Below are 18885 nucleotides of genomic sequence, written 5' to 3' on the forward strand. Positions count from 1 at the left end.
TATGATGCCATAGCACTCTACCCAGGACGACAGAGTGAGACTCTGTCTCAAAAAAAAAAAAAAAAAAAAAAAAACCCAAAAAACAAAAACAAAAAAGAAGGTGAAGAGCATCAAATGGAAATGAGAAATAAAAGGGATAATCCTTTGAGCCCTTTTACTCTTCTAAACTATTCTGTAATCCTAGCACTCAGGGAGGTTGAGGCAGGTGGATTGCTTGAGCTCAGGAGTTTGAGACTAGCTCGAGAAAGATTAAGACCCTGTTCCTACTAAAATAGCTGGGCATTGTGGCAGCCTGTAGTCCCAGCTACTCAGGAGGCTGAGGTAAGAGGATTGCCTGAGCTCAAAAGTTTGAGGCTGCTGTAAGCTATGATAATGCCACAGCACTCTACCCAGAGCAACAGAGTGAGAGTGTGTCTCAAAATAAATAAATAAATAAATAAATAAATAAATAAATAAATAAACTGTTCCGTATTTATAAATGTCCTATCAGTCATTTGCTCAAAAATTTACATGGTGAACTCTTCTTCCTTAGATCAATTCAAATTCCTTAAACTAGCATTTGAACTCTTCCATGATCTAATATTACTTTTAGTTATATGTCTTTCTTTCTGTCCATTCTTCTTCCCCTTTTCTTCTCTCCTCTCCTCTTTTTTTTTAGAGACAGGATCTAACTCTGTCTCCTAGGATGGAGTGCAGTGGCACTTAATCACAGCTCACTGCAGCCATGAACTCCTGGGCTTAAGTGATGCTGCCACCTCAGTCTCCTGAACAGCTGAGACTACAGGCGAGCAGCACCATGTCCAGCTAATATTTGTTATTTTTTGTAGAGACAGGATCTTGCTATGTTGCTCAGGCTGGTCATGAACTCTTGGCCTCAAGTGATCCTCCCTATTCAGCCTCTCAAATTGTTGGATCACAGGCATGAGCCATCATACCACCAGCAAATGGATTTTAAGAAAGATAATCAGATTTGAATTCTAGTAAGATTACTATAGCAGTGTAGAAGATAGAGTGTAGCAGAAATATAAGAAATGTTAGGGGCATTGGTATTCATAACTTACGAAGCTTATAGGAATTTACACTGGAGAGAAATCCTACAACTGTGAGGGGTGTGGTGATGCACTTAAGCGGAGCTTAAATTTACTACACATAAGAAAATTCATATTGGAGAGAAATCTTTTTTTTTTGGCCGAGGCTGGGTTTGAACCCGCCACCTTCGGCATATGGGACCGGCGCCCTACTCACTGAGCCACAGGCGCCACCCTTGGAGAGAAATCTTAAAATGAGAATAATATGACAGGGGCGGCGCCAGCGGCTCAGTGAGTAGGGTGCCGGTCCCATATGCTGGAGGTGGCGGGTTCAAACGCAGCCCCGGCCAAAAACCACAAAAAAAAAAAAAAGAGAGAGAATAATATGACAAACGTATTATTTGTTTTTTTTTTTTTTGTTGTTGTTGTTGTAGAGACAGAGTCTCACTTTATGGCCCTCAATAGAGTGCCATGGCTTCACACAGCTCATAGCAACCTCCAACTTCTGGGCTTAAGCAATTCTCTTGCCTCAGCCTCCCGAGTAGCTGGCACTACAGGCGCCCGCCACAACGCCCGGCTATTTTTTGGTTGCAGTTTGGCCGGGGCCGGGTTTGAACCCGCCATCCTTGGTATATGGGGCCGGCACCCTACCGACTGAGCCACAGGCGCCACCCGATATGACAAACGTTTTAAATGATTCTTGGCCCTTAGTAAACATAAGAGAAATTATGTCAGAGAAAAATCACAATATGAAGGTGTGTGGAAGCTTTATGCCAGAAATCACAGTTTTCTGTACACAGTAGAATTCATGCTGAACAGAAAGAGTATAAATGTGAAGAAGGTGACAAGTGTTTAACTTCTGCTCAAACCTTTCTCTATGAAATTTATGACAGAGAAAACCCCTACAACTGTGAAGACAGTGTTAAATCCTCTAACCAGGATTCACACATTCCAGTACAGAACAGAATTCATAGAGATATTCTACAATTGCGAAGAATATGACAATGTCTTTAAATATTTCTCATACTTTTGTAATCGTAATTCATATGGAAGAAATTCTCTACAAATGTCAATGATGTCTTAAAGTTGTGTTTATCCTGTTTGGTAGGGCTAGAGAGAGACAGGGGCAGATGATTCTAGGGCATCCCTTGTCCATAATAAGAAGGAACAAAGTTACCAGAGTAGGCTGTCAAGAAAGAAAAGTATTTCAGGAAGGCGTTCAAAAACTGAACTGATGTTTGCTCTACAAAAATGACTCTCAGAGGTAGAGAGGCCCCAGTGTGGAGATATGACCAAGGCCACAAAAGTGGGTCTTTGCAGTATGCAAACAAGTAAGATGACAGTAGCCTCAAGGGACCCATTTTCATAAACACAGTAAAATTTTCACTTTTATCACAGTTTACAAATAGAAATTGCTTTACAGGGGTAAAAATGGGAAGACTCTCCATTTGGGAATTTTCCCCCGTTTCCAGTAAATATAGTAAATATATTACCCCCACCACCACTTAACATAGATTTGGAAAATTATCATGAAGGGGAGAAATCACACTAACCCAGAGTGTTCTCCACTTGATAAGGTAGATGTCTTCCTTGTCTGGAGTGTACTGTGCTTTAATAAACTTTGACCTTTTGCTCACTTGTAAAAAAAAGAAATGTTAGGGGTGGTGCCTGTGGCTCAGGGGGTAGGGCGCTGACCCCACATACTTAGGGTGGCGGGTTCGAAACTGGCCCCAGCCAAACTGCAACAAAAAATAGCCAGGCGTTGTGGTGGGCACCTGTAGTACCAGCTACTCGGGAGGAATTGGGGTTGCTGTCAACTGTGACGCCACAGCACTCTACTGAGGGCCACATTGTGATACTCTGTCTTAAAAAAAAAGTGTAATCCTCTAGACTTAGGACCCCTAGATAAAAGAGCCCATGTGGAGACTCCCGAGAGAGTTCTTTAGTTCTTTTCCCCTTCCAGAAGCTCTGGTGCTTTTTACTTCTTCTGTATTCCTTTCTGACTTTTAATAAAAGTCCTATCTTACTAAAGGACTAAAAAAAAAAAGGGTGTGGGGCGGCGCCTGTGGCTCAGTGAGTAGGGCGCCGGCCCCATATGCCGAGGGTGGCGGGTTCAAACCCAGCCCCGGCCAAACTGCAACAAAAAAATAGCCAGGCGTTGTGGCGGGCGCCTGTCGTCCCAGCTGCTCGGGAGGCTGAGGCAAGAGAATCACGTAAGCCCAAGAGTTGGAGGTTGCTGTGAGCCGTGTGACGCCACGGCACTCTACCCGAGGGCGGTACAGTGAGACTCTGTCTCTACAAAAAAAAAAAAAAATAGAAAAACTAGTCAGGTGTTTTTCTGGGTGGTACTTGTAGGCCCAGCTATTCGGGAGGCTGAGGCTAAGGGCTTGAGCTCAGAAGTTTGAGGTTGCTGTGAGCTGTGACACCTCATCACTCCACCCAGAGTAACAGAGAGAGACTTTGTCTCAAAAAAAAAAAAAAAAAAGGGTGGCTCCTGTAGCTCAAGCAGGCCTGCCAAACAACAATGACAACAACAACAACAAAAAATAGCTGGGCGTTGTGCCTGTAGTCTCAGCTACTTGGGAGGCTGAGGCGAAAGAATCGCTTGAGTCCAGGAGTTGGAGGTTGCTGTGAACTGTGATGCCACAGTACTCTACCGAGGGGGACAGCTTGAGGCTCTGCCTCAACAACCACCACAACAACAACAAAAGGAATTGAAGACCAGCCTTAGCAAAGAGAAACTTGGTCTCTATTAAAAATAGAAAAACTAGCCAGGTGTTTCGGTGGGCATCTGTAGTCCTAGCTACTCAGGAGGCTGATGCAGGAGGATTGCCTGAGCCCAACAGTTTAAAGTTGCTGTGAGCTATAATGCCATGAAACTGAATCCCAGGTGACTGAAGGAGACTATGTCTCAAAAAAAAAGGTCACTTTTCCAACCAGACTGTTGTGTATGAGAGCAGAAGCCACACCTATTGCATTCACCATTATATCTCTAGCTCCTGCAGAGGGCCTTATATTTAGTAGCCATTCAATAAATATTTGCTAATGAGTGAATAATATTTCCATAATATTAGGCAATTAGCTGGGCAGGAGGATCACGTGAGACTAGGAGTTTGAGGTTGCAGTGAGCTATGATGACACCCTGGCATTCTATATGGGGTGATAAAGCAAGAATCTGTCTTAAAAAAAAAACAACACAAAGTCTGGGTGGTGGCTCCTGGCTATAATCCCAGCACTCTGGGAGACCAAGGCAGAAGGATCCCTTGAGCTCAGGAGTTCTGGACCAGTCTGAACAAGCATAAGATCCTCTGAACCAGGGCGGCGCCTGTGGCTCAGTGAGTAGGGCGCCGGCCCCATATGCCGAGGGTGGCGGGTTCAAACCCAGCCCCGGCCAAACTGCAACAACAACAACAAAAATAGCCGGGTGCTGTGGCGGGCGCCTGTAGTCCCAGCTACTCGGGAGGCTGAGGCAAGAGAATCGCTTAAGCCCAGGAGCTGCAAGTTGCTGTGAGCTGTGTGATACCACGGCACTCTACCGAGGGCTATAAAGTGAGACTCTGTCTCTACAAAAAAAAAAAAAAAAAGATCCTCTGAACAAGCATAAGACCCTCTACTAGAAACAGAAAAAATAGCCAGATGTTGGGCAGGTGCCTGTTGTCCCAGCTACTCAGGAGGCTGAGGCAGGAGGATGGCTGGAGCTGTGAATTAGGTGGATGCCATAACACTCTGGTCTGGGGGAACAGAGTGAGATTCTGAATCAAAAAAAAAGATGAAAAGTGACATATGATAAAATCCAAAGTAAAACCCTCACCTGTAAGAAAATATGTAGTGTGTAACAAGAAGGCAGTTATGGAAAAGAACTCATAAATTTTCACATTACCATGTAACCGAGTTTGTCCATTGCCATCATCTTTTGCTACCATCTCTGCTGTCTTATAATCTTCAAAATGGGCTAGTGTTTCATTAGAGGATTTCCATTCTAGCATTAGTGAACTGAAATTATCAAACTTTCTTCTGTGTTGATCAAACACTGCCAGTTCCAGTACTGTGTCCCTCAGGCTTGATATAGGAATCTGCATTAAAATAAAAAATACTGAAATAAAATTTAATTAAATTATTATTATTTGAGACAGACTTTCAAGCTGTTGCCTTGAGTAAAGTGCTGTGGCTTCACAGCTCACAGCAACCTCCAACTCCTGGGCTCAAGTGATTCTTTTGCCTCAGCCTCCCAAGTAGCTGGGACTACAGGTGCCCACCAAAACGACTGGCTATTTTTGTTGTTGTTGTTTTAGCTGGCTCCAGGCTGGGTTTGAACCCTCCAGCCTCAGTGTATGTGGCTGGCGCCCTATCCACTGAGCTACGGGCACCGCCTATTTTATTCATTTATTTATTTATTTATTTTCTATTTATTTTTTTGTCATCTTCAGTAGAGTGCGGTGGCATCACAGCTCACAGCAACCTTCAGCTCTTGGCCTAGGGTGATTCTCTTGCCTCAGTCTCCCGAGTACCTGGGACTATAGGCACCCGCCACAACGCCCGGCTATTTTTTGTTGCAGTTGCCAGTGCTGTTTTAGCTGGCTGGGTCCAGGTTTGAACCCATCACCCTCAGTATATGGGGCCGTTGCCCTACCCACTGAACCACAGGCACCGCCCAAAGGTGAAATTTGTTACAGGTTGCTGCTATTTTACACTTTTTGGCCAGGACTGGGTTTGAACCCGCCACCTCTGGCATATGGGGCCAGCACCCTACTCCTTTGAGCCACAGGTGCCGCCCATTTATTTTATTTTATTTTATTTTATTTTTTGAGACAGAGTCTCCCTTTGTCACCCTTGGTTGAGTGCAATGGCATCATAGCTCACAGCAACCTCAAACACCTGAGCTTAAACAATTCTCTTGCCTCAGCCTCCCAAGTAGCTGAGACTACAAGTGCTGGCCACAACTGCCTATTTTTTTGTTGCAGTTGTTATTGTTATTTTGTTGCAGTTGGAATCCAGGCTGGGTTCCAAACCGCCAGCCTTGGTGCATGTGGCTGGCTTGCTAACCAGTCCGCTACAGGTGCTAAGCCAGGAGATAAAGACTTGTAATTAGGGCGGCGCCTGTGGCTCAGTGAGTAGGGCGCCGGCCCCATATGCCAAGGGTGGCGGGTTCGGACCCAGCCTGGGCCAAAACTGCAACAGAAAAATAGCCAGGTGTTGTGGCAGGCACCTGTAGTCCCAGCTGCTCAGGAGGCTGAGGCAAGAGAATCGCGTAAGCCCAAGAGTTAGAGGTTGCTGTGAGCCGTGTGACGCCACGGCACTCTATCTGAGGGCGGTACAGTGAGACTCTGTCTCTACAAAAAAAAAAAAAAAGACTTGTAATTAACTATTTTGTACGAAGAACTAAAGGGATCTATGTTTAAATAACTAAAGGATAATATGAGCATAATGTCCTATCATGTAGCTAATATGAATAAAGAGAATAATAAAAAATAACCAAAATGAAATTCTGAAGTTGAAAAGCACAACAAATGAAATAAAAAAATAACTAGAGGAACTCAATAACAGATTTGACCAGGTAGAAGAAAGAATCAGAGAACTTGAAGACAAATCAACTGAGATTATGCAGTCTGATGAACAGAAGGAAAAAAGAATAAAGAAAAATGAGCAACACTTTACAAGGCTGAGGTGAGTAGATGGCCTGAGTTCAGGAGTTCAAGTCCAACATGAGCCAGAGTGAGAACCCATCTCTAAAAATTAGGTGGGTGTTGTGGTGGGTGCCTGTAGTCCTAGCTACTTGAGACGCTGAGCTGGAGCCCAAGAGTTTGAGGTTGCTGTGAGCTATGATACCACATACTCTACTTGGGGTGACAAAGTGAAACTCTGTCTCAAAAAAAAAAAGAACAAGCATCAGAGCCCTGTGGGACAGAAAATAGAAGTGGTAGGAGAGGAGACAGAGAAAAAAGGAACAGAGGATAATTGAAGAAATAATGGCCAACAATTTGCCAAACTGATAAAAACATTAAACATTTAAGAAGCTCAAAGAACCCTAGGCAAGATAAATTCAACAAGAGCTACAACTAGACATATCATAATCCATCCATTTAAAGTCAAAGACAAGTCCGGGCATGGTGTCTCATGCCTGTAATACCAGCACTCTGGGAGGCTGAGGTGGGTGGATCGCTTGAGCTGAGGAGTTCCAGACCAGCCTGAGCAAGAGTGAGACCCCGTCTCTACTAAAAAATAGGAAAACTAGGCAGGCCTCATGACAGGCACTGGTAGTCCCAGGTACTGGAGAGGCTGAGGCCAGAGGATCACTTCAGGCCAGAGAATGCTGTGAGCTATGACGCTACAGTACTCTAAAGGCAACAAAGTGAGACTGTCTCAAAAAAAACAAAAAAAGTTAAGGACAAAAAATCATAAAAATGGAAATAAGGGATTAATCCCTATAAAGGATCCTCCATGGGATTAACAGTTGATCTCTCATCAGAAACCACAAAGGCCATAAGGCAGTGGGATGACATATTCAAAGTGATGAAATAAAAAGACTGCTAACAAAATTTCTACAGTGAGCAGAACAATCATTCAAAAATGGAGAAATGAAGGCATTGTAAGACTCAACAAAAAGAAAGAGAATTTGTTGCTATCAGACCTGTCCTAGAAGAAAGGCTAAAGGGAGTCCTTCAGTCTGGAATGAAAGATCATTAGACAATAACTTGAATTCTCATGAAAAAAATGAAGAGCCTGGGAATGATAATCACATAGGTAAATACATAAAAAACAGTATAAATGTATTTTTGTTTGTAATTTTTTTGCTATCTGATTTAACAATAAATAATGAAATAATAATTATAGAATTATTTGATGGACATAATATATAGCACAAATGAATAGAAAGGAAATGGAGCTATATAGGAGCAAAGGTTTTGTACATTACTGAAATTAGATGGTATTTTTCTAAAGTACATTGTTAAAGATTAAGAAGTTAATTGTCAGTGGTTCCTGTGGCTCAGTGGGTAGGGTGCCAGCCCCATGTACCAAGGGTGGCGGGTTTGAACCCGGTCCCGGCCAAACTGCAACAAAAAAATAGCCAGGCATTGTGGCGGGCACCTGTAGTCCCAGCTACTCAGGAGGCTGAGGCAAGAGAATCACCTAAGCCCAACAGCTGGAGTTTGCTGTGAGCTGTGATGCAACAGCTCTACCAAGGGCGGGTGACTAAGTGAGACTCTGTCTCTAAAAAAAAAAAAGAAGTTAATTATACTCCCTGGGGCCCACAACTAACAAACTAATACAGCTTTCTAAGCCAGCACTCAAGAAAAAGGCCAGGTACAGTTTGAATAGGAAAGCTGTAAAGCTCAATGGTGAGAAGATGGACAAGTTTGAATCTTGCATCCCTCATGCATTTTTTTTTTTTTTATAAGAAAAGGATTTTGGAATACTTCCTTTCCTTCCTTTTTTTTTAAATTCACATTTAAAAAAGAATTTTTTTTTTTTTTTTTTTTTGAGACAGAGCCTCAAGCTGTCATCCTGGGTAGAGTGTTGTGGCATCACAGCTCACAGCAACCTCCAACTCCTGGGCTCAAGCGATTCTCCTGCCTCTGCCTCCCAAGTAGCTGGGACTACAGGTGCCCGCCTACAAAGCCTGGCTATTTTTTGGTTGCAGCCATCATTGTTGTTTGGCGTGCCCGGGGCTGGATTCAAACCCTCCAGGTCAGGTGTACATGGCTGGCGTCTTAGTTGCTTGAGCCACAGGCGCCGAGCCACATTTAAAATATTTTTACAGACAATAGTCTTCCTATATTTCCCAAGCTGGACTTAAACACTGGGTTTCCCACCTCAGCCTCCCAAGTAGCTGGGACTACAGATATGCACCATTGTACCTGGCTTCTCAGGTTCTTCTTTAAACTGGAAATAAACTCTCAGCTAAGGGATATAAGAGCAGCCAAGGAAATTGAACTTCATGGTGGTTAGAAAGCTTTCATAATCTTTGTTTCTGTTCCTCAACTGAAATCTTACCAGAAAATCTAAGTATAGGCAGTACATGAATTGGAAAAACCTTCAGTGGAAAGCATACTGTCTTTATTTATGAGAGAAGCATAATCCCCTGCTAACTAAAAAAAATCTATGTAAAAAATAAGCAAAAACATCCTAGGAGCCACATTCTGATACTTATGCATGATGAGATATTTGAGAACTTGGTCTTCCCAAGTGAAATTGTGAGCAGCAGCAAAACCTGAGTGAGACTGAATGGCAGCTGGCTCACTAAGGTCCATCCAGAAAAAGCACAGCAGAACAATGTGGACCAAAGGTGTTTACAAGAAGCTCATAGACAAGGATATTAATTTGTTTGTTGCTGGGTTTTTTTTTTTGAGACACAGTCCCACTATGTTGCTTTCGGAATAGTGCTGTTGGCATCACAGCTCACAGCAACCTCAAACCCTTGGGCTTAAGTGATTCTCTTGCCTCATCCTCCCATGTAGCTGGGACTACAGGTGCCTGCCACAACGCCCGGCAATTTTTTTTTTTTTTTAGAGTCTCACTTTGTTGCCCTCAGTAGAGTACCTTGGTGTCACAGCTCACAGCAACCTCCAGCTCTTGGTCTTAGGCGATTCTCTTGCCTCAGCCTCCTGAGTAGCTGGGACTACAGATGCCCACCACAATGCCCGGCTATTTTGTTTTTTTTTTTTTTAGAGACAGAGTCTCACATTGTTGCCCTGGGTAGAGTGCTATGGCATCACAGCTCACAGTCACCTCCAGCTCTTGGGCTTAGGTGATTCTTTTGCTTCAGCCTCCTGAGTAGCTGGGACTATAGATGCCTGCCACAATGCCTGGCTATTTTTTTGTTGCAATTTGGCTGGGGCTGGGTTCGAACCCGCCACCCTTGGTATATGGGGCTAGCGCCTTACTCATTGAGTCACAGGTGCTGCCCCAATGCTCAGCTATTTTTTGTTGAGGTTGTCATCATTATTGTTTAGCTGGCCTGGGCCAGGTTTGAACCTGCCAACTTTGGTGTATGTGGCCGGCCCCGTAACCACAGTGCTATTGGGCACTGAGCATTCTTTTTTTTTTGTTTTTGAGACAGAGTCTCATTCTGTGCCCTAGAGTGCTATGGCATCATAGCTCACAGCAACCTCAAAATATTGGGCTCAAGTGATTCTTTTGCCTCAGCCTCCTGAGTAGCTGAACTTTTAGTTTTTTCTACTTTTAGTAGAGATGGGGTCTCCTTCTTACTCAGGCTGGTTGCAAACTCTTGAGTTCAAGGGATCCAACCACCTTGGCCTTTCAGAGTGCTGGGATTACAGGAATGAGCCACTGTACCCTGCCTCTTTTTTTTAAAGAAGGGGTCTTGGCTTGGCACCCGAAGCATAGTGGTTACAGTGCCAACAGCGCCAGCCACATACACCAAAGGTGATGGGTTCTAACCGGCCTGGCTCAACTAAACAACTGAAACAAAAAAATAGCCAGGCGCTGTGGAGGGCGCCTGTAGTCCCAGCTACTTGCGAGGCTGAGGCAAGAGAATCCCTTAAGCCCAAGAATTTGAGGTTGCTGTGAGCTATGATGCCACAGCACTCTACCAAGGGTGACATAGTGAGAATCTGCCTCTCTCTCTCTCTCTATATATATATATAAATAAAAAATAAAGGCAGGGTCTTGCTCTGTTCTCCAGAATGAAGTGCAGTAGTGCAATCACAGCTCACTGCATTCTCTGACTCCCAGGCTCCAGTGATCCTCCTGGCTCAAGCTCCTAAGTAGCTGACTACAGGCACATGCCCCCAATACTCAGCTAATTTTTCTACTTTTTGTACAGATGGGTTCTTTTTTTTTTTTATTTTCCCTAAAACTTTACTGAACAATTCCAAGCAGTACAACAAAACATTAAAAGCTCCCACGGTCATCCTAAGAACTACAGTCTTCTTTGATTTTTTCTTCTCTGTGTCTTCCTTTTCCCTCTCTATTTCAGTTACTTGTAATTCAATTTCCTTAGCACTAAACATACAGATGGGTTCTTGCTATGTTGCCCATGCTGGTCTTGAACTGTTGGCTTAAATGATCCACCTGCTTGGCCTTCTAAAGTGTTGGGATTATAGATATGAGCCATTGAGTCTGACCCAAGATGTTATTACAATTTTGAATTCCCGAAGTTTCAGTGGTAAACAGAAATGACTAAATAGGGCGGGGCCTGTGGCTCAGTGAGTAGGGCGCCGGCCCCATATGCTGAGGGTGGCGGGTTCAAACCCAGCCCCGGCCAAAATGCAACAGAAAAATAGCTGGGCGTTGTGGCGCGCGCCTGTAGTCCCAGCTGCTCGGGAGGCTGAGGCAAGAGAATCACGTAAGCCCAAGAGTTAGAGGTTGCTGTGAGCTGTGTGACGCCACGGCACTCTACCCGAGGGCGGTACAGTGAGACTCTGTCTCTACAAAAAAAAAAAAAAAAAAAAAGAAATGACTAAATAAATATCTCTTATATACACGAGAATAATATAGTAAAATGAAGAACAAGAGGATTAAAACAGTATACTAGGAAATATCTAACACAATAGAAGGAAGAAATGCAGGAATAGAAAAAAGAAAGGCATATGATAGATATAAGACAAACAGCACAATGGCAACATAACTCAAATCTTACCAGTAACTACAATAAAGACAGACATATAGATTAATGGAATAGATTTCAGAGTCCAGAAATAAATTCTCATGTTTATAGTTGATAGATGTCAAAGAGTATCAAGACAACTCAAAGGAGTAAAAATAATCTTTTTAACAAATGGTGCTGGGTCAATTGGATATCCATATACAGAAGAATTAACCTGGACCCCCTACCTCAGACCATAAACAAATATGGACTCATAATGGATCAGGGGGCTAAATATAGGAGCAAAAATTATAAAATTCTAAGAAAAAATCAAAGGCCCTTGTTAATACAAGCCCTTGTTAATACAAGCAACAGTTTCTTGGCTAGCATACCAAAAGTAAAAGCAACAATAACAAAATTGATAAATTGCACCTCATTAAAATTAAGAACTTTCGTGCTTTAAAATATGTCATCAAGAAAGTGAAAGATGGGCGGCACCTGTGGCTCAGTGGGTAGGGTGCTGGCCCCATATACTGAGGGTGGCAGGTTCAGACCTGGGCGTTGTGGCAGGGACCTGTAGTCCCAGCTACTCGGGAGGCTGAGGCAAAAGAGTTGCCTAAGTCCAGGAGTTGGAGCTTGCTGCAAGCTGTGTGATGCCACAGCACTCTACCAAGGGCGATAAAGTAAGACTCTGTCTCTACAAAAAAAAAAAAGAAAGAAAAGAAAGTGAAAGACAACTCATAAGAGAATATTTTTGCAAATCATGTATCTGAAAAGAGACTTGTATCTAAAATATATGAAATAAAAAACTCTTATAAGGTGGTGCCTGTGGCTTGGTGGGTAGGGCACCGGCCCCATATACCAAGGGTGGTGGCTTTAAATTCAGCCCCTGCCAAACTGTAACAAAAAAATAGCCGAGCACCTGTAGTCCCAGCTACTCAGGAGGCTGAGGCAAGAGAATTGCCTAAGCCCAGGAGTTGGAGGTTACTGTGAGCTGTGACACCACCACACTCTACCGAGAGTGATAAAGTGAGCTTTAAAGTGTAAAGTGTCTCTACAAAAAAAAAAGAAAAACTCTTATAGGCTCAGTGCCCATAGCACAGTGGTTATGATTCCGGCCACATGCACCAAGGCTGGTGGATTTTAGCTGGGCCCATGCTAGCTAAACAACAGTGACAACTGCAACAAAAAAATAGCTGGGCGTTGTGGCGGGCGCCTGTAGTCCCAGCTACTTGGGAAGCTGAGGCAAGAGAATCGTTTAAGCCCAAGAGTTTGAGGTTGCTGTGAGCTGTAACGCCACAGCACTCTACCTGGGGTAATATAGTGAGACTCTGTCTCAAAAAAAAAAAAAAATGATGAGAAGGTGCCCTAATCTTGACACCCACACAGGGATGCTGAGGCCATGGGTGGGGTGAGGACCAGCCCATGAAATCAGTAATAAACTGTCTCAGGTTGAGTATGTGAAGAAATAACCACTGAGCTATGGGTGCTAAGCCAAAAAAAAAAATTTTTTTTTAGAGACAGTCTCACTTTGTTGCCTTCAGTAGAGTACCGTGGCGTCACAGCTCACAGCAACCTCCAGCTCTTGGGCTTAGGTGATTCTTTTGCCTCAGCCTCCCGAGTAGCTGGGACTACAGGTGCCCACCACAATGCCTAGCCATTTTTTGTTGTAATTTGACCAGGGCTGGGTTTGAACCCACCACCCTTGGTATATGTGGCGCCCTACTCACTGAGCCACAGGTGCTGCCAAAAAAATTTTTTTTTGGCCGGGGCTGAGTTTGAACCCCCACCTCCGGAATATGGGGCTGGCGCCCAACCCCTTTGAGCCACAGGTGCTGCCCCTCAAAAAAAAATTTAATATGAAGTTTGATTCTGAGAAACATGAGTTCCCAACCTGTAACATCTCATTCTGCTGTTCCTTTATAAGGTAGTATGGCATAAAATTAATAATACATATTTCGGAGTCAGACAGAATGTGCTATTTTTTCTAGCTTTATGACTCAACTCTAAATTATGGAAAATTTACTCAACTCCTGGAGCCTCAATGTTCTCATGTGTAAAATGGGAACAATTAATTTTTTTTTCTGCACAGGCTAAGTAATGACAGAATTCTATTCTCCCATGCTTGAAATCATAGTCAACTGCATTTATCATGTAGTCTGATGTTCTGGTTCCTAGGTTAGATAACTCATTAATTCCTCACTCCCTGTTATCTACTTAGTCGGTATGTTACTTTATATTATTCATCATGGTAGGTCTGGAGAAGAGGTAGATTTTATTACTTATTGGCAATGCTAATAAAAGTTTTGGTCAGGAAGGATTTTAGGAAAACCATTTGGAAGTTATGTAGAGAGATTTCAATTATCTATTCATAATCATAGGCCATGTACCTGAGTATAGTAAACAAAGTCACGTTACTCGGTGTAGCCAATTCTATTCTTTTTTTTTTTTTTAGCCAATTCTATTCTAGTTTAATTACTTCTTCTTAGACACTATCAGAGAATGAATAACAAATAAACTAGCTCCCTTAACTTTAATAAAACAAAAGCTATTGGTGGCACCTGTAGCTCAGTGGGTAGGGAACCGCCCACATACACGGAGGCTGGCAGGTTCTAGCCTGGGCTAGCTAAAACAACAATGACAACTGCAACAATGACAACAACAACAACAACAACAAATTAGCTGGGCATTGTAGTGGGTGTGTGTAGTCCCAGCTACTTGGGAGGCTGATGCAAGAGAATTGCTTAAGCCCAAGAGTTGGAGGTTGCTGTGAGCTATGACGCCACAGCACTCTATCCAGGGTGACAGCTTGAGACTCTGTCTCAAAACTACCCTCCACAACAAAAAAAAAGCTACATTTCAGACTTTTTATCTCTAAAGCATAGAAGACAAAAGTGCCAAGTTAGTTTGAAACATATTCCGAACTTACCAGTTGTTTGTTGTGCTGTGGCAGAGGACATGGCTGGGCACCAGCTGGCACCTTGTATACCGGGGTTACTGACATACTGGCAGGGTGGGCACATAAGAAGCGCACCTGCACAACCTCTATAGCTGGACAAGGATTCAGGACACCTGGGTGATTTCCAATTCGGAACGTGAGAACCTTAAGGAAATATCAGAGCAGGAGATAATTGTGGGTAGACACTTGCTGTCAGTCATGCCAATGTAAATGTGTTAGAATTATTCATACTCTAATATAGAGAGTCCCTTCAGACATTATAATCAGGCAAATCCCTTACTGTTACAGTTCTTAGTTAACTGGATGAAAATTTGAAAACAAATGGAACATTTAAAAGAAATCTAACTTTATCAATTACTTGATAATTGATATCTTTTCCCTCACCAAATCTTTTCTTACCAGTTGGTAAAAAGTGGAAAAACTAATGTGTGTTTTAATCTGTGTCTAGTGGAAGTACTAATGAATAACAGAAAGTGCAAATGAAAAGAAGTTAGGGGACTTCAAGTGGGGGTTAATTAGGCCTGAAATTACTAATAGCTTACTCAATAATCTAGGAAAAGAAGGCAATATAATAAAAGCCTTATATGAAAAATCCACAGCTGGCCAGGTGTGGTGGCTTACACCTGTAATACTAGCACTCTGGAAGCCAAGGTGGGTGAATAGCTTGAGCTTACGAGTTGGAGACCAGCCTCAGCAAGAAGCAAGACCCTGTCCCTACTAAAAATAGAAAAACTGAGGCAAGAGGATTACTTAAACCCAAGAATTAGAGGTTGCTGTGAGCTATGATGCCACAGCACTCTACCCAGGACGACAGCTTGAGACTCTGTCTCAAAAAAAAAAAAAAAAAGTGGGCAAAGGATTTGAACAGGCATATTTTCTTCTCTAATGAAGATATACAAATGGCCAGTAAGCACGTGAAAAAATATTCAGTGTCACTAATCATTAGGGAACTGCAAATCAAAACCATTAAGAGATACTACCTCATATCCATTAGGATGGCTACTACAAAAAAAAGCAGAAAATAGTGTTGGCAAGGATGTGGAAAAATGGGATCACTTTCATCTGCTTGGTAGGAATGTAAAATGGCATATTTTTTTTTTTTTTAGAGACAGAGTCTCACTTTGTCGCCCTTGGTAGAGTGCCGTAGCATCACAGCTCACAGCAACCGCCAACTCATGGGCTTAGGCGATTCTCTTGTCTCAGCCTCCCAAGTAGCTGGGACTACAGGTGCCTGCCACAACACCCAGCTATTTTTTTTGTTGCAGTTTGGCTGGGGACGGGTCTGAACCTGTACCCTTGGTATGTGGGGCCGGCACCCTACGCACAGAGCCACAGGTGCTGCCCAAAATGGCATAGTTGCTGTGGAAAAGAGAATGATTTTTCCTCAAAAAATTAAAAAAGGAATTATATGGTCCAGCAATTCTACTTTTGGCTATATATTCCAAACAATTAAAAAGAAGGGTTTGAGGATATAGTTCTATAACCATGTTTACAGCAGCATTATTCACGATTGCTAAAACTTACTATAAGCAACCAAATGTCCAGCCTTTCAAAGAAAGGAGATTCTGGCCCGGCGCCTGTGGTTCAAGTGGCTAAGGCGCCAGCCACATACACCTGAGTTGGCAGGTTCGAATCCAGCCTGGGCCCGCCAAATAACAATGACGGCTGCAACCAAAAAAATAGCTGGGCGTTATGGTGGGCGCCTGTAGTCGCAGCTACTTGGGAGGCAGAGGCAGGAGAATCGCTTGAGCCCAGGAGTTTGAGGTTGTTGTGACCTGGGATGCTACAGCACTCTACCCAGGGCGACAGCTTGAGGCTCTATCTCAAAAAATAAAAAAAAAGAAAGGAGATTCTGATATATGCTACCCTTGAGAAAATTATGCTAAGTGAAATAAGCCAGTAAAGAAAAATATGATATCATTCCATTTATATGAGATGCTTTGAGTAGTCAAAATTATATGGAGAGGAAGTAGAATGGCAATTGCCAGAGGCTGGGCATAAAATGGGGAGTTTTTTTTTTTTTTGTAGAGACAGAGTCTCACTTCATGGCCCTCGGTAGAGTGCCGTGGCCTCACACAGCTCACAGCAACCTCCAACTCCTGGGCTTAAGCGATTCTCTTGCCTCAGCCTCTCGAGTAGCTGGGACCACAGGCGCCCGCCACAACACCCAGCTATTTTTTGGTTGCAGTTTGGCGGGGGCCGAGCTTGAACCCGCCACCCTCGGTATATGGGGCCGGCGCCCTACCGACTGAGCCACAGGCGCCGCCCTGGGGAGTTGTTTTTTAATGGGTGAGCTTCAGTGTTATCAAATAAAAAGAGTTATGGAGTAAATGGTGGTGATGCCTGAATAGCACACTTAAAAACAGTTATGATGGGCTCGGCACCTGTAGCTCAGTGGCTGGGATGCCAGCCACATACACCAGAGATGGCACGTTCAAACCCAGCCTGGGCCTGCCAAACAACAATGACAACTACAACCAAAAAATAGCTGAGCATTGTGGCGGGCACCTGTAGTCCCAGCTACTTGGGAGGCTGAGGCAAGAGAATCGCCTAAGCCTAAGAGTTTGAGGTTGCTGTGAGCTGTGATGCTACAGCAGTCTACTGAGGGTGACATAGTGAGACTCTGTCTCTAAAAAAAAAAAAAAAATAATAATAATAATAAAAATTATGATGGTAAGTTTTACATGTATTTGTAAAAAATTAGGAGGAAAAGGTATGGTGCCCCATGATCACATTAATGTACATAGCTATGATTTAATAAAAAAAAATTTAAAAAAATTAGGAGGAAAAGGAAGTAATTAGGGCTGAAATTACTAATAGCTAGTCATATATAAAGTTAAGTTCACTACAAATATTAGAAAGAAGCTTAACTGATTATAGTACATTGTTAATAAGTTAAAGTCTTGCACTGATTCCCTCTGAGTGCTACCTCGAATCCTCAACCCTGCTCAAACTATAAGGATTTGTTATTGGTTTTGATAAAAGCAGGGCAGCTGTGAAGGAGAAATATGCAAATCTATAACTACCTCTAAAAATAATCAAAACTCATTCAGCTGATAGAGAGCAACATATTTATTACTCTGACCAGCATAAGTCTAATTGGTTCTTCAAAATTGCTATCCATAGATGACATTTCAAAGTTTCACTTCCTTGAATTCTTTGAAAGTGGAAAACCAAATATAACGATAAACTGAAAATAATGTGAAGTAAGCTTATTACTACAAGAATATCTTGAATTGTTTAGTTAGTGAACTATTAGAATTCTCATGAGCAAATTGAAATCTTTGGGTACATTTAAAGGATAGTAAGGTTTAAAAAAAAAGAAAGATCCTTTGATCAATAATTAAAATTTTCCTATGTAGTCCATAAACTAAATACATTGACATCTAAAAAGAATTGGCTAGAAATACAAAAGATTTGGAGTACTGTATCAAGAAAATGCTAGAAAAACACCATCTTCCTACTTGTTCCCCTAAGTCCAGGCACAGGACCCGGTAGATGTACTGGTTCTGTTTTTTCTTAGCTGGCAGCCGGACTTGTGTTATTTCGATCTTCTCCATCTTCTCCACGCTCAGTTCCAAAAAAAATAGGGAGGGCTCCAAGATCCAGGGATGAGGGCCCCCTTCAAATACCATTTCCTTCACAGACTGCCATGTCACCAATGCCACTTCCACGGGGTTTAGAGCCTAATGACATTTAAAGAAATGAATCTCTGATAGGTTAGGGAATTCAATCATATTTATTTATCTAAGTTTTAAAATACTTTCTCTTTCTCATCTTCCTCAGCAGATATAGTACAATGTTGTACATATAATAGACATTGTACAAATAACTGTATAAAAATTTTTAAGACAGGTTTCACTCTGTCACCCGGGTAGAATGCAGTGGTGTCATCATGGTTCACTGCAACCTCAAACTTCCAGGGTTCAAGTGATCTCCCTAGCTGAGCCTCATGACTAGCTGGGACTATGGGCATGTGTCACACTGCCAGACTAACTTTAATTTATTTGTAGAGATGGGGTCTCACTATATTCCCCAGGCTGGTCTCAAAATCCTGGCCTCAGGCAATCCTCCCACTTCAGCCTATAAATGCTAGGTTTATACATGTAAACCACTGTGCTGAGCCTCATAAGCATTTTAAACTAACATTTGCTAAAGTCTCAAAGAAATTCTGCCTTAAAAACATAAACTACTCTTCAGGAGGCCAAATTGGGGGATCACTTAAGGCTAGGAGTTTGAGAACAGCCTGGGAAAATGTAGAGGGACTCTGGTCTCTACCAAAAATTAAAAAATTAGCCATTGTGGTAGTATGTGCTTATAGTTGCAGCTACTCAGGAGGCTGTGGCAGGAAG

General features: G+C 42.7%; 1 protein-coding gene across 2 annotated transcripts in view; it reads right to left on the reverse strand.

Moving 5' to 3' along the window:
* The window catches only part of NUP210L (nucleoporin 210 like), a 144213-nt gene that overhangs the window by 75195 nt on the left and 50133 nt on the right, over positions 1–18885 (reverse strand). For both annotated transcript variants that reach the window (XM_053592512.1, XM_053592511.1), the window contains exons 14-16: positions 17998–18219; positions 14504–14677; positions 4909–5101 (exon numbers count right to left, since the gene is read on the reverse strand). In XM_053592512.1, the coding sequence (XP_053448487.1) occupies positions 4909–5101; positions 14504–14677; positions 17998–18219 (589 nt within the window). The remainder of the gene's footprint in view (positions 1–4908; positions 5102–14503; positions 14678–17997; positions 18220–18885) is intronic.

Source organism: Nycticebus coucang, chromosome 5 (genome assembly GCF_027406575.1).
Source record: "Nycticebus coucang isolate mNycCou1 chromosome 5, mNycCou1.pri, whole genome shotgun sequence".
Taxonomy (NCBI): domain Eukaryota; kingdom Metazoa; phylum Chordata; class Mammalia; order Primates; family Lorisidae; genus Nycticebus; species Nycticebus coucang.